This window comes from Carcharodon carcharias, chromosome 12, assembly GCF_017639515.1.
Source record: "Carcharodon carcharias isolate sCarCar2 chromosome 12, sCarCar2.pri, whole genome shotgun sequence".
NCBI classification, from domain to species: domain Eukaryota; kingdom Metazoa; phylum Chordata; class Chondrichthyes; order Lamniformes; family Lamnidae; genus Carcharodon; species Carcharodon carcharias.
Window position 1 is genome coordinate 112,208,184 of NC_054478.1, and position 13,922 is coordinate 112,222,105.

The following is a 13,922-nucleotide window of genomic DNA, read 5'->3' on the forward strand; positions in this document are numbered from 1 at the left end:
AATGTTGTCCAGATTTTGCTGCATGTGGGCGCAGACTGCTCCACTATCTGAGGAGCTATGGTTGGAACTGAATATTGTGCAATCGTCAGCAATCATCCCATGTCCAACCTAACGCTGTATGAAAGGTCATTGTTGAAGGAGCTGAAGATGTTTGGGCCTAGGACTCCTGAGCAACTCCTGCAGCAATGTCCTGGAGCTGAGATGTCTGGCTTCCAACAACAAAAATCATCTTCCTCTGTGCTAGGTATGACTCCGACCAGTGGAGCTCTTTTATCCATGTTTGGACCAAGGATGTCATGAGTTCTGAAGAAGAATGGCTGTGGCGAAACCCAAGTTCAACATCAGTGGGCAGGACATTGCTGTGTAAGTGCCACTTGATAGCACTGTTGACTATGCCTTTCATCACTTTGCTGATGATTGAAAGTAGACTGATGCAGTGGTAATTGGCTAGACTGGCCTTATCCTACATTTTGTGTCAGAACATAGCTGGGCAATTTTCCACATTGTTGGGTAGATGTCAATGTCTTTGTATTTGAACAGTATGGATAGGGATATGACTAGTTCTGGAGCAAAAGTTGACATCACTACAGCCAGGATGTTGTCAGGGCCTATAGGTTTTGCTGTGTGCAATACACTCAGCCGTTTCTTGATACCACATGGAGTGATCTGAATTAGCTGAACACTGCTATCTGTGATGCTGGGGGCCTCAGGAGGAGGCCAAGATGGACTATCCACTTGACATTTCTGGCTGAAGATGTTTGCAATCATTTTAACTGTATCTTTTGCATTCACATTCTGGGCTCCCCCATCATTCAGAGTAGGGAGCCACCTCCTTCTCCAGTTAGTTGTCTAATTGTTTGCCACCATTCATGACTGCATGTGGCAGGACTGCAGAATCTTGATCAAATGCGCTGAATGCAGGATTGCTTAGCTCTGCCTATTGCATGCTGCTTCCGCTATTTGGCATGTTTGTAGCCTGTGTTTTAGCTTTAGCGAGTAGCTATGTCTGACTCTTCTCCTGGCATGCTCTCTGGCACATCATTGAGCCCAGGTTTGTTATTTGGTTGATGGTAATGGTAGAGTAAGGGTTATGTCAGAACATGAGGTTACAGATTGCGGTGAAATGCAATTCAGCTGCTGCTGAGGTCCCAAAGCACCTCATGGATGTCCAGTTTTGAGCTGCTAGATGTGATCTAAATAGCATTTAGCATGGTGGTAGTGCCAGAAAACACGATGGAGGATATCCTCAGTGTGAAGATGGGACTTCTTCTCCACAAGGACTGTGCAGTGGTCACTCCGTTCAATATTGCCATGGACAGATGCAACTATAACAAGTAGATTGCTGAGGGTAAGGCAAAGTAGAATTTTCCCTCTTGCTGGTTCTCTCAGCACCTGCTGCAGACCCAGTCTAGCAACTATGTCCTTCAGGACTTGGGCAGCTCGGTCAGTAATGGTGCTACTGAGCCACTCTTGATGAAAGGCATTGAATTCCCCACCCAGAGTAAATTCTGTGCCCTTGCTACCCTCAGTGCCTCTTCCGAAGTGGTGTTCAACATGTACGGAGTCATCAGCTAAGCAATGACGATAAGAGGTAGATTGGTATTAGTACTAAATAAAGGATGATCTTTCATTATATAATGCTTGTTACAATCATCTGTAATAGACAAATTGACAAACAGAAGGAATCGGGATTTTCCCAATCAAACTGTGACAGTTATTTTTGTCATGTAATGTGAATGTGTTTTTTTTAATGAATCTGATTCTCCTGGTGTTTTGCCTGTGTGGCTGCCTCTGCCCCTGAGCCAAACTTCCTCTGAAGATCTCCCCTGGCCTAATCCTGATCCTTCACCAGATTCTCTTCGATCACACCTTATGCCCACTCCAAGCTCATCCTGTCCAACACTATTCCCACTAAATTACTGAGCAATCAACTTTCCTACCTGATCCACATATTAGCTGACATTCTCGTCTCCTCAGATTCTGTCCCTCTTTCCTTCAAACCTGCCTACATCACCCCTGAGCTCATGAAACCTCAGTGTGGGAGGTGCTGCGGGTGGGGATTATGTTCTGCAAGTTGCCATTTTTTCCAGTCTGCAGATGCACTGGTGGAACACTGGAGGTTGAATAGGTTAGTAAGCTGAAGCAGAGCAGCTTCAGGAAAGTTGGGAGTATTTGTTATCTGAGGATGTTATGGCCAGGGAAAAGGTGCCTGCAGTTCCCAGGAAAATTAGATAATCTCCTGTTGACTACACAAACTTCAATAAGGTCAGCAGGAGATTGGCCCCTTCCCAGCTTTTCTGGCAGTATCTTGGTCCACACATTTGCTGCTTCTCTATTTTATCACTTTAATGGTAATCACATAACTGAGATCATTGTGGTGAAATATTGTGCATGTGACCATCAGATTGCTAATTGATTTCAACAAGATGACAGTTTAACAGAAGGCCTTTTATTATGTTGACAGATGATAAGGTCAAGCTTTACTGTAACAATCTAGAAATCCCTCATTCGCCTGAAAGATCCGATAGTTGGGTTATAACTGCCCCAGTCACTGTATCTCCTATATTCACCGGGTCTCATGAAGTACTGTCGGCCTCTGTAGTTGGGATGTTCATAGAAGATCCAGTAACCGTCCATCACGTGGCAGGAGTGAATGTCACGGTGACGGAAACAATCATAGACAGATGGACAGTCATCCATGAATTCCATCATCTGTCCTCCAAAGTCAGGTTTCTCGTAAATCCTCATTTTGTAGTTTCCACCTCGGTACTGTAAAAGCAATAAGATGATATTAGCGATGAAACTGCAAATGTACATTTGGTATATGTAGAAAAAGAGGAACATGGTAAAGGAAGGAATATAACGGAGCCCAGATGATGACAGCAACGATGAGAGCAAAGCTGAGATAATTTATTAACATCATTTCAATAGGTTGATTATATTTGAGACATGTTACCAACTCCTATGTAATTTTATACAGTGAATCAGTGAAGTGTGTGTAAGAGTGCACAAGGGGCTGCTATTAATTGGTGGACACAGTGAGAGGTTTATCAATATCAGCAAAAATCTAAATGTACTTCTGGTTCCTATTCGGATGAGACTCCTTCTCTGTTTTTTTCTGTGCAGGGGCAGCTTTCTCTTTTCTATAATGTATTAAACAATTACAGTAGGATGAATGGGGTGAGTACAAGTATGTCTGTCAGCCAATTGTAGCCAGTCATGTCATAGCTAATCTGTAGATGACCTTATTACTTTCTACACTGTTAATGCATCAATTTGACTTTCAGTTCAGAATACCATACTCCAGTAATAGTCAATATCGTGTAAAAGTTGACCCCTAATTTTCCTAGGACACCCTGTTCCGACTCAGCTCACTGCCCCACAATGTGTTCAGAGTCACACAGCAGAGACCAGGGCCAGAGTTTTTCTCTCATCGGGTGGGCTTGGCGGAGGTAGTCAGGAGGCCAACTGCCTCCCACGCTTGGCTCCACACCCCAATTTCAAGCAGGCAGGCCAATTAAGGCCTGCTCTGTGCGGATCGCGAGTGGCAGTGCTAAGCGCTACCTGTGCGGGTGGTGGGAGGAGGGAGACCTGGGCCTCACGCACAGTTTGCACATGCACGTGAAAGAGCACATCAATCTCCCTGAGGCAGCTCCATTCTTCAGGCAGATTGAAGCGCTTTTTAAAAAAAATTAATAAAGACGATAAAAATTTAATGAAACATGTGATTGTGTCACATGAGATATGACATGATTTTAATTTCAAAATAATTTTTTAATTTAATTTGTATTAGCTTTAGGAAACCTCATCCCACTCGTGAATGAGGTTTCCTAAAAAATGTAAAGGCCGCTTGGCCTTTTTGCCTGCCTGCCAACCGTTAGGTTGTACGGGCAGCATAAATTTCAAATTAATTAGCTCATTAATGGCCTCAATAGGACTTTCAATTATCAGCGGACATGCAGCCGGCTCTGGCGGGTGCTCGTTGAATGAAACATCACATGTCAAATTATGCTTGGGCGTGTCGGGCATGCACCCACACGCCAAACGTAAAATTCTGGCCCAGGATGTGAAGCAGGTGCTATCGGACCTTTCTGTATCGGTGCCAGATCACAGAGTGCAGTTTTCCCACTGAGAGGTCAGGGAAATGGAGTAAAAGTTAATTTCTCATTGAAATGGTAGAGGTAAGATTGGAACAAACTACAGAGTTAGTGCGCACGAGCCGAGAGCGTATTAAACTTTCCCAGAAATGGAACTAATTTCACTGAACTGCCATGGCGCCATAGGAAAAGAAAAGGGATTAATAAAAAGGTAATTTGTCAGGCTTCCTTCTTGCTCCAGTCCACTGCCTTGCAAGCTGCGAGCATCTGACGGGGAGACTGAAAAATGAGCACCTTTCCAGCTGAAACAAAAGCAGAAAATGCTAGAAAAACTCAGCAGGTATTCCATCAACTGTGGGGAGAAAAATAGAGTTAACGTTTCAAGTCCGTATGACTTCTTCAGAGCTTCAACCATTCCGGCTGGCTGTGTGAGCCACAATTGCCAGCCCATCAAAAATATTATCATGTCAAAGTTAACCCCTTAATTTTTACTGAGAAAGGTTCTCAGAAGTTAAACTTAAACATTATTTTACCTTTCCAATTAATTCCAAATAAATGTATCCAATTATATCCCAGATAATCTTGAATCTTGTAACAGGTTATCATCACTTGACACCTATGACTAACTTCCTAATTTGCACAACTATTGATTTAAGACCAAACTGTATAATTTAACAGCAGGTACAAAATTACAATGGCTAATACTAACTTCTGGCAGTGACAGAAATGCATGTTAGTGGATTGGTAAATCAGGCTGGGTGTGTGACAGGCAGGTAATCCACTACCTGTTAACTATCACTGGAGAAAGTTAAAATCAGACCTGTGAAAACAGCCATTGGCTCTTCAGAGCTGATGCGCACAAACTCAAATGTTGAGCACACTGATCATTTCCTAAGTCTTCATTTCCATAGCATATATAAACCACCAGAAGTAACTTACATATGGGTAGGAGCGACATGACCTGATGCAGTCATTGAATCCCATCCAGCGCTGGTAGTCAGGATATTCTCCCCTGCTCAGAACATACTGGTATCCCATGTAATTGGGTCTCTCATACAGCACCCACCAGTCACTCTCAACACGGATGGAGTTACAACGGCTGAGGTAAGGGGACAGGTCAGCACAGTCACTACTGCACTCGTAGTGCCGACCCCGGAAGTCTCTGTCCTCGTAAAAGATGATCTGTGGAAAGGGATCAATTTATTCATTAGTAATTTATCCAACTAGGAAATATTTAATGATGAATTCTAATACAGTATATAAACTCTGATTCTTGCCTTTCCCATTTTGAGCTGAGAGGAAGCTAAGTAACTGACTGAATGTTTCACTGCTTCACACAGCTTGGTATTTATACACTAGACAAAGAGGCCTCTCTGGCAGATACTTTGTTATTCTAATATTTGCCATGGTTTGAAATCAGCACTAAAACAGCAAAATCCATGACACATACACTCATTGTAAAGAAAACCGTTAAAAGGCAAAACTGTTTTAAGGCACCTATTTGTGATTGATTGCATTCTGCCTTCGTGTCATTTTAATTGTTGAGTGAATGACAGTAACATTCATTGGAACGCATTCTGTTCCCTATACACCACTTGCTCTCAATTTCTCAAACAGTTGTCATTACACATTCAACCAGGTATGTTTCCAAAAGTTGTATCGAGTGGGGGCAGGGCCTGCTCCCTGATGCGTAAAATGATGCGCGGTGACGTTGGGGGAAACTCCCGATGTCACTGCGCCCGATTTAAATTTTCAGGAAGGCGGGAACGCAGCCAAATCAGCTGTGTGCCCGCTGACCTGTCAATGGCCAATTGACACCATTGACAGAGGAAATTAAGTAATTAAAGGACCTGCCCATCCAGTCTTAAGGTTGGTGGGCAGGCCAGGAGCCCCAGCGGGAACGAGAAGAAACATGAAATCTCATCCACTGACGGGATGAGTTTTCATGTAGGCTTTAAAAATTTTTAATGAAGATTATGTTAAGATTATGGACATGTCCCAACTCATGTGACATTGTCACATGAGGGGACATGTAAGGGAAATTTTATTTTTCTATTTTTGTCTTTTTTACATTTACAGATGATCTCCCTGAGGCTGCACTTAGCCTCAAGGAGATGAGTGCGTTCCTTCGTGCACATGCATGAAAGAGCACACATGCCTCCCCCTTGCCCGCACAGGAACGCATAGCGCTTCTGTGTGGACGTCACGCTGGGCAGGCCTTACTTGGCTCACCCACATAAAATGGTGCCGCACCTCCAATCGGGGTCGCCAATCGGAAGCACCATTAACTTCCCCCACAATGGGGGGATAATTCAGCCCATGGAGTGTTACAGCAGAGAAAGAGGCCCTTTGGTCCATCATGTGGGCACTGGTCATCAAGCCCCAATCTACTCTAATTCCATTTTATAGCACTTGGCCCGTGGCCTTGTATGCTATGGCGTTTCAAGTGCTCATCTAAATACTTCTTAAATGTTGTAAGGGTTCCTGCCTCCTCAAGAGTGTGTTCCAGATTCCAACCACCCCCTGAGTGAAAACATTTCTCCTCAAATCCCCTCTAAACCACCTGCCCCTCATCTTAAATCTATGTCCCCTGGTTACTGACCCCTCCACTAAGGGGAAAATTTTCTTCCTATCTACCCTATCAATGCCCTTCATAATTTTGTACACCTCAGTACAAGGTTCCCCCTCAGCCTTCTCTCCTCCAAGGAAAACAACCCCAACCTATCTAGTCTCTTCATAGCTGAAGCACTCCAGCCCAGGCAACATCCTGGTGAATCTTCTCTGCACCCTCTCTAGTGCAATCACATATTTCCTATAGTATGGCAACCAGAACTGTATACAGTACTCCAGATGTGGCCTAACTAACAGCGTTGCAGCCTAACTTTACAGAATTCTGCATTATGGCTGATATGCACCTGCCAGTGTGCTTAGATTCCAGATTGTGGTCCAAAGACATTATGCTTTTATGACTGCATGTCTATTTGGTGACATTATTACCGCAATGTTGAGAGGGTATTTATTAATACTGGCTAAACACGGTTTTAAGTTTTAATCAATATCACTTTGTTGCACAAAAACAAAAATACCTGGAAAAACTCAGCAGGTCTGACAGCATCTGCGGAGAGGAACACAGTTGATGTTTCGAGTCCATATGACCCTTCATCAGAACTAAGGAAATGGAGAAATGGAGTGAAATATAAACTGGTAAAGGGGGGACAGTGGGACAGGTAGAACTCGATAGGGGGCCAGTGATAGGTGAAGGCCAAGGAGAGATTGCCAAAGATGTCATAGACAAAAGGACAAAGGGGTGTTGACGGTGGTGATATTATCTAAGGAATGTGCTAATGGGGACATTAAGGGTAGCAAGCAGGACAAGCTAGTGGCAGATGGCCCTCATTGTTGTGGGGTGGGGGGAAGGGGAGAAGGGATCGAAATGGGCTAAAAGGTGGAGATGACACAATAGATCGAATTAAATTTAAAAATAGGTGGGAAAAGAAAAATATATATTTTTTAAAAATTATAAATTATTGGAATAAGGGGGATCGGAAAGGGGGTGGGGATGGAGGAGAGAGTTCATGATCTGAAATTGTTGAACTCAATATTCAGTCCAGAAGGCTGTAAAGTGCCTAGTCAGAAGATGAGGTGCTATTCCTCCAGTTTGCGTTGAGCTTCACTGGAACATTACAGCAGGCCAAGGATGGATATGTGGGCTTGAGAGCAGGGTGGTGTGTTGAAATGGCAAGCAACAGGGAGGTCTGGGTCATTCTTGTGGACAGACTGAAGGTGTTCCGCAAAGCGGTCACCCAGTCTGCGTTTGGTCTCTCCAATGTAGGGGAGACCGCATTGCGAATGCAATAGACTAAGTTGGGGGAAATGCAAGTGAAGTGCTGTTTCACTTGAAAGGAGTGTTTGGGCCCTTGGATGCTGAGGAGGGGGGAAGTAAAGGGGCAGGTGCTGCACCTTCTGTTGTGTGGGAAGGTGCCATGGGAGGGGGTTGAGGTGTAGGGGGTGATGGAGGAGTGGACCAGGGTGTCCTGGAGGGAACAATCCCTGCAGGAAGCCACTGGGAGGGTGAAGGGAAGATGGTTTTTGGTGGTGGCATCATGTTGGAGTTGGTGGAAATGGCGGAGGATGATCCTTTGAAAGCGGAGGCTGATGGGGTGATAAGTGAGGACAAGGGGGACCCTATCATGTTTCTGGGAGGGAGAGGACGGTGTGAGGGCGGGTGCATGGGAGATGGGCTGGACACAGTTGAGGGCCCTGTCAATCTCTGTGGGTGGAAAACCTCGGTTATGGAAGAAGGAAGACATGTCAGAGGAACTGTTTTTGAAAGTGGCATCATCAGAACAGATGCAATGGAGGTAAAGGAACTGAGAGAATGGGATGGAATCTTTACGGGAAGCGGGGTGTGAGGAGCTGTAGTTGAGGTAGCTGTGGGAGTCAATGGGCTTGTAATGAATATTGGTGGACAGTCTATCACCAGAAATTGAGACAGAAAGGTCAAGGAAGGGAAGGGAAGTGTCAGAGATGGACCATATGAAAATGGTTGAGGGGTGGAAATTGGAAGCAACATCAATAAATTTTTCCAGTCCAGACGAGAGTATGAAGCAGCACCAAAGCAGTAATCGATGTACCAGGGAAAGAGTTGTGGGAGAGGGCCGGAGCAGGACTGGAACAAAGAATGTTCCACATACCCCATAAAGAGACAGGCATTACTAGGGCCCATGCGGGTTCGCATAGCCTTTTAGTTGGAGGAAGTGAGACGAGTTTAAAGAGAAATTGTTCAGTGTGAGAACAAGTTCAGCCAGACAGAGGAGAGTAGTGGTGGATAGGGATTGTTCGGGCCTCTGTTTGAGGAAGAAGCTAAGGGCCCTCAGACCATCCTGGTGGGAGATGGAGGTGTAGAGGGATTGGATGTCCATGGTAAAGAGGAGGCGGTTGGGGCCAGGGAACTGGACATTGTTGATATGATGTAGGCCATCAGAGGAATCGCGGATGTAGGTGGGAAGGGACTGGACAAAGGGAGAGAGAATAGAGTCAAGATAGCAAGAAATGAGTTCCGTGGGGCAGGAACAGGCTAGCATGATCGGTCTCCTGGGATAGTCCTGTTTGTGGATTTTGGGTAGGAGGTAGAAGCGGGCCATCTGAGGTTGGGAGACTATGAGGTTGGAAGCTGTGGAGGGAAGATCTCCAGTGGAGATGAGGTCAGTGTCAGTCCTGGAAACAATGGCTTGATATTCAGTGGTGGGGTCTTGGTCCAGGGGGAGGTAGGAGGAAGTGTCTGCAAGTTGATGCTCATCCTCTGCGAGGTAGAGGTTAGTGCGTCAGACAACAACAGCACCACCCTCGTCAGCGGGTTTGATGACAAAGTCAGGGTAGGACCTTAGAGAACCGATTGTGGCAAGTACAGAAAAAGACAGGTTAGAGTGGGTCAAAGCAGCAGAGAAATTGAGATGACTGATGTCACGCCGACAGTTCTCAATGAAAAGATCAAGAGCAGGTAAAAATCCAGAGGGAGGGGTCCAGGTGGAGGGAGAATATTGGAGGCAGGTAAAAGGATCCATTGAACCGGGAGAGGACTCCTGCCCAAAGAAGTGATCACGGAGGGGAAGGCAGTGGAAGAAGAGTTCAGCATCATGTCGAGCCCGAAATTCATTGAGGTGAGGGCATAAGGGTATGAAACTGAATCCTTTGCCGAGCACTAAACGTTCAGCATCAGAGAGGGGAAGGTCAGAGGGTATGATGAATTCATGGCCGGGGCTGGGAATGGAAGATGGGGTGGGGACCGAGGGATGGGCAGGAGTGGAGGGTCCTGGATGGGCATTGGTGTCAATGAGTTGTTGAAGCTTGTGTTCCTTTGCATCTGAAAGAAAGAGACAAAGTTTCTTGTTAAGGCAACAGATGAGACGAAGAATAAAATGAAACTGGGGGCAAGGACAGCTTAGAGATTGGGTGCATCAGTGCTACTGGAGGGAGAGATCGAGTGGGTTCATACGGCAGCGCATGGCACTGAATGTGAATCTCAGGATGTGATGAGAACAGCAGTCCGAGAAGCATTGTATGTCCCGGAGATACCTGTAATCCTGGGTGGGTTTGAAACACGAGGGATAGAACTTCAATTGGAATCCACGTGGGGTAAGTCAGAGACGGAGACAGTCACTGAGGAATGAGATATGGCTGTGAAAGCAAGTTTTAGTAAACACCTTGTCAAACACCAGGAGAGAAATGGAAAGCAATGAAGGCGAACAGGGCAAAAGAGACAGGCAAAAATCCTGTCGGAGAGAAGAGTAATACTTCTTCAAGGTAGACATTCCTTGAAGAGAGGTGGCAGTCAATTAAACACTAAGATAAAGGCAAAATACTGCGAATGCTGGAAATCTAGAACAAAAACAAAAATATCTGGAAAACCTCAGCAGGTCTGACAGCATCTGTGGAGAGGAATACAGTTGACGTTTCGAGTCCATGTGACCCTTCATCAGAACTAAGGAAATAGAGAAATGGGGTGAAATATAAGCTGGTAGAGGGGGGTGGGACAGGTAGAGCTAGATAGAGGGCCAGTGATAGGTGAAGGCAAAGAAGAAATTGCCAAAGGTGTCATAGACAAAAGGACAAAGGGGTGTTGAATTTATTTAGATCTATTGTTTTATCTTCACCTTTTAGCCCATTTCGATCCCATCCCCACACCCCACCCCCACTAGGGCCTTCTGCCACTAGCTTGTCCTGCTTGCTACCCTTAATGTCCCCATTAGCACATTCCTTAGATAATATCACCACCGTCAACACCCCTGTTGGTGGGTGGCTGAGGTGGGGGGCGCGGTTAGTTGTTTAGGGTGAGTGGTTCGGGGTTAGGTAGTTGGGTCAAGGTGTGGATAGTTGGGTCAGGGGGCTTTAGTAGTCAGGTTGGCAGGTGGTAGTCAGGTCGGGGGCATTCTGGGAGTCAGTAGTCAGGTCAGTTGGGGTGGATAGTACGTTCGGGAGGATTGTTGGGGTATGGTGTGCAGTGGGTGTTTGCAGGGATGGTTGAGTTATGCTGTTAATTACTGAGTTACATCAGACATTAAACAGTCTAATAATTCAATGGCAAGTGTCTGGGTAAGTAGTATGTATCTCGCCCAAGTCTCTGAAACTGAGAGCAGTGTAAGAGACATTTGCAAAGGGTGTGGGGCAGTGCAAATCTACCCACTAGAAGTTTAAACCTCCCAGGCAATTACAGTGAGTGTACGTGTGGCAGGATTTTTCAGGGTCCCAACACACATCAGCAACTTAAGTTCAGTGTATTGTCTCTCCCAATAACAGCAGATCTGGCCCATTGAATCATATAGTGCAGAAAAAGGCTATTTATCCTATCACATCTGCCCCATTCTTTGAAAGAGCTTTCCAATTAGGCTCCCGTTCATTCCCCATAGAATTGAAAATTTCCCTTTTCATGCGTACATCAGGAAAAGAAAGCCATGGACAACTAAGGAGATAGGAAACAATGTGAAAATAAAAGAAATTGCGTGCAAAAATGGAATCAAAGCAAGGATGCTGGTGACTGGGAAAGATACCAAGAACAGCAAAGGTGGCAAAACAGTAAGAGCTATGAAAGATACGTGTGAAAAATATACTTGTAAGGGATAGCAAGAATAAAAATGTTTTAAATTACAACTATGTTTGAAAAAGATGGGGGTTAGGAGCAATGTTAGGAGCCTTAAAAACTGTTATCAGTTAGTTGTCAATGATAATATGAAAATGATGGACATGTTGAATAGTGATGTGTCAGTATCTGCAATAGAGGAAGAGGTCAGCATGCCAGATAACCCAAGGAAACTAAGAATAGTAAGTGAGGCCATTGCATTTGGGGACTGACAATAACTGCTGGCTTTTCCAGTAACACCTTCATCCCAGGTGAAGAGGGGTCATATGGTTTTCCTCTTTGCCCTATACTCCTTTGACCACAACAGGTTTTTGTTTGAAAAGATATAAATACCAATTCTGAGAGTACTTAACTGTTTATGCGCTGTGATCATAAAAGAACCAATAGGACAGGTTTTCTTGGGCTAACCAAAGAAAGAGGTTAGCTTTATGATACTTAAATCAATTGAAATAAAATAATAAAATAAAATAACGACACACACACACACACAACACACACACACATACGCGAAAGATGGATTGGTCAAATTAGAGCCCATAAAAGATAAAAGAAATTCACAGTCCGTAATTTGATGTCTCAGCTGGCTTCAGGCTGAATCTGGTGGTCTTGATGCTTTCAGCGTCATGATGGTTTAAAACTGTTGGTGGATGATTTTTCTGTCTTCTGGAGACACAGCTGTGGAGTTGAGGTCTTCCTTTAAAATCTGTGTCTGCTGTACATGGATAGACAATTAATTATAAGACAGAGATGAAGTGATTTTTTTTCTCTCAAGGAGTTGTGAGTCTTTGGAACTGTCTTCCTCAAAAGACAACAGAAGCAGTGACTTTAAATATTCTTAAGGCAGAGGTAGATAGATTGTTGATAAACCAGGGGGTGAAAGGTTAGTGGGAGTAGGCAGGAATGTGGAGTTGAGATTCCAGATCAGATCAGCCATGACTTGCGAAGCAGGCTCGAGGGGCCGAGTGGCCTATTCCTGTTCCCAGTTCGTATATTTGTATGTAATAACAGACAGGGTTCCAAATTTGCAACTTGTGCAGAGAGAGAAAGGTGCATTTAGATTCTTAACTGCTTGTATAGTTCTGCCGAGAAAGCATGTGCTTAAAACACACAAAGGAGGTGGCTTGTCCTGTGACGTCTCTTCTCCAGCTACCAGTAATTCGAACACAATCGTGCATTCTAACTGACACTCAATTAGCGCAGTCTGGAAGTTAACTTCAATTAGGGCCTCATTGTCAAAGCAATTAGCCTTTATTGGTTCATCTTCAACAGTTAAATACCTCAGGTGATTGTTGTAGGTGCTTTGTTAATGAGGCAGAAGATGTTGCACATCTCTATGACATTAGGTATAAATATTTTTTTTAAAATGATGCACTATCCATTCTCTTCCAAAGTTCTTTTTATTTGGAAACCATTACTTTAGAGTAGAACATTGCCCATGTTACTCAGCTATTTAAGAAAGCTGACAAAGGGAAACTAGGTAAAACTTCAGCCCAGTTAGCCTAACATCTGTTGACAGGAAATTACTAAAGTCTATAATTAAGGATAGGGTGACTGAAAAGCTTGAAATCTTCAACTGATCAGAGAAAGCCAGCATGAATTTGTAAAGGATAGGTCATGCCTGACAAATCTGATGAAACTTTTGAAAAGGTAAATGAAGTAGTGGACAGGAGAATGTAAGAACAAAAGATCATAAGAAATGGGAGCAGGTGTTGGCCATTTGGCCCCTCATAGCTATTCTGATTGTGACCTCAACTCCACTTTCCTGCTTAATCCCATAACCCTTGACTCGCTGTCTCCAAGATTTTTGGATTTTATTAATATGGACTTCCAGAAGGCATTTGATAAAGTATCTCATAAGAGACTGCTAGCTAAAGTTGAAGTTCATGCTAATGAATGCAAATATTGGCCATGTTAGGGAAGTTCATTGAGCATCAGGAGACACAGAGGAGGGCTAATGGGCAGGTACACAGATTGCCAGGGTGTGACTAGTGGTAGCCTGTAAGGATCTGTGTTGGCTCTCAGGAATTCACTGTATTTACTAACAACTTTGATGATGTATTAGAAAGCCACATTTACAAATTTACCAGCAACAAAAAGATAGACGGTATTATAAGCGATGTAGATGGAAGCATGAAATTAATTAAAAAAAGATGTTAATTAATTAAGCGAATGAGAATAACTGTGGCAAA

At 44.2% G+C, this 13,922-nt stretch overlaps 1 protein-coding gene across 2 annotated transcripts; it reads right to left on the minus strand.

Annotated features, from left to right (window-relative positions):
* Positions 1-2,493: 2,493 nt before the first annotated feature.
* On the minus strand, positions 2,494-12,358 carry LOC121284918 (gamma-crystallin S-1-like). 2 transcript variants are annotated; one of them, XM_041200823.1, is made up of 3 exons: positions 12,347-12,358; positions 5,037-5,279; positions 2,494-2,769 (listed from the first exon to the last, which is right to left on the minus strand). In XM_041200823.1, exons 1-3 carry the CDS (start codon positions 12,356-12,358, stop codon positions 2,494-2,496), a joined length of 531 nt encoding a protein of 176 aa, XP_041056757.1. The 2 variants fall into 2 exon arrangements, with proteins under 2 accessions (XP_041056757.1, XP_041056756.1); XM_041200822.1 differs by lacking the exon at positions 12,347-12,358 and adding an exon at positions 6,091-6,129 and having other exon boundaries at positions 2,494-2,762; positions 5,033-5,279.
* Positions 12,359-13,922: the final 1,564 nt, after the last annotated feature.

Excerpts from the sequence above, each read along its gene's own strand:
- LOC121284918 (XM_041200822.1), bottom strand. The coding sequence starts at position 6,129 with ATGTCCCCTCATGTGACAATGTCACATGAGTTGGGACAT. Across the intron at positions 5,280-6,090 it reads TGTCACATGAGTTGGGACAT|ATCATCTTTTACGAGGACAG; the intron begins GTCCATAATCTT and ends CCCTTTCCACAG. Across the intron at positions 2,763-5,032 it reads TCGCTCCTACCCATATGTAA|GTGGAAACTACAAAATGAGG; the intron begins GTTACTTCTGGT and ends TACAGTACCGAG.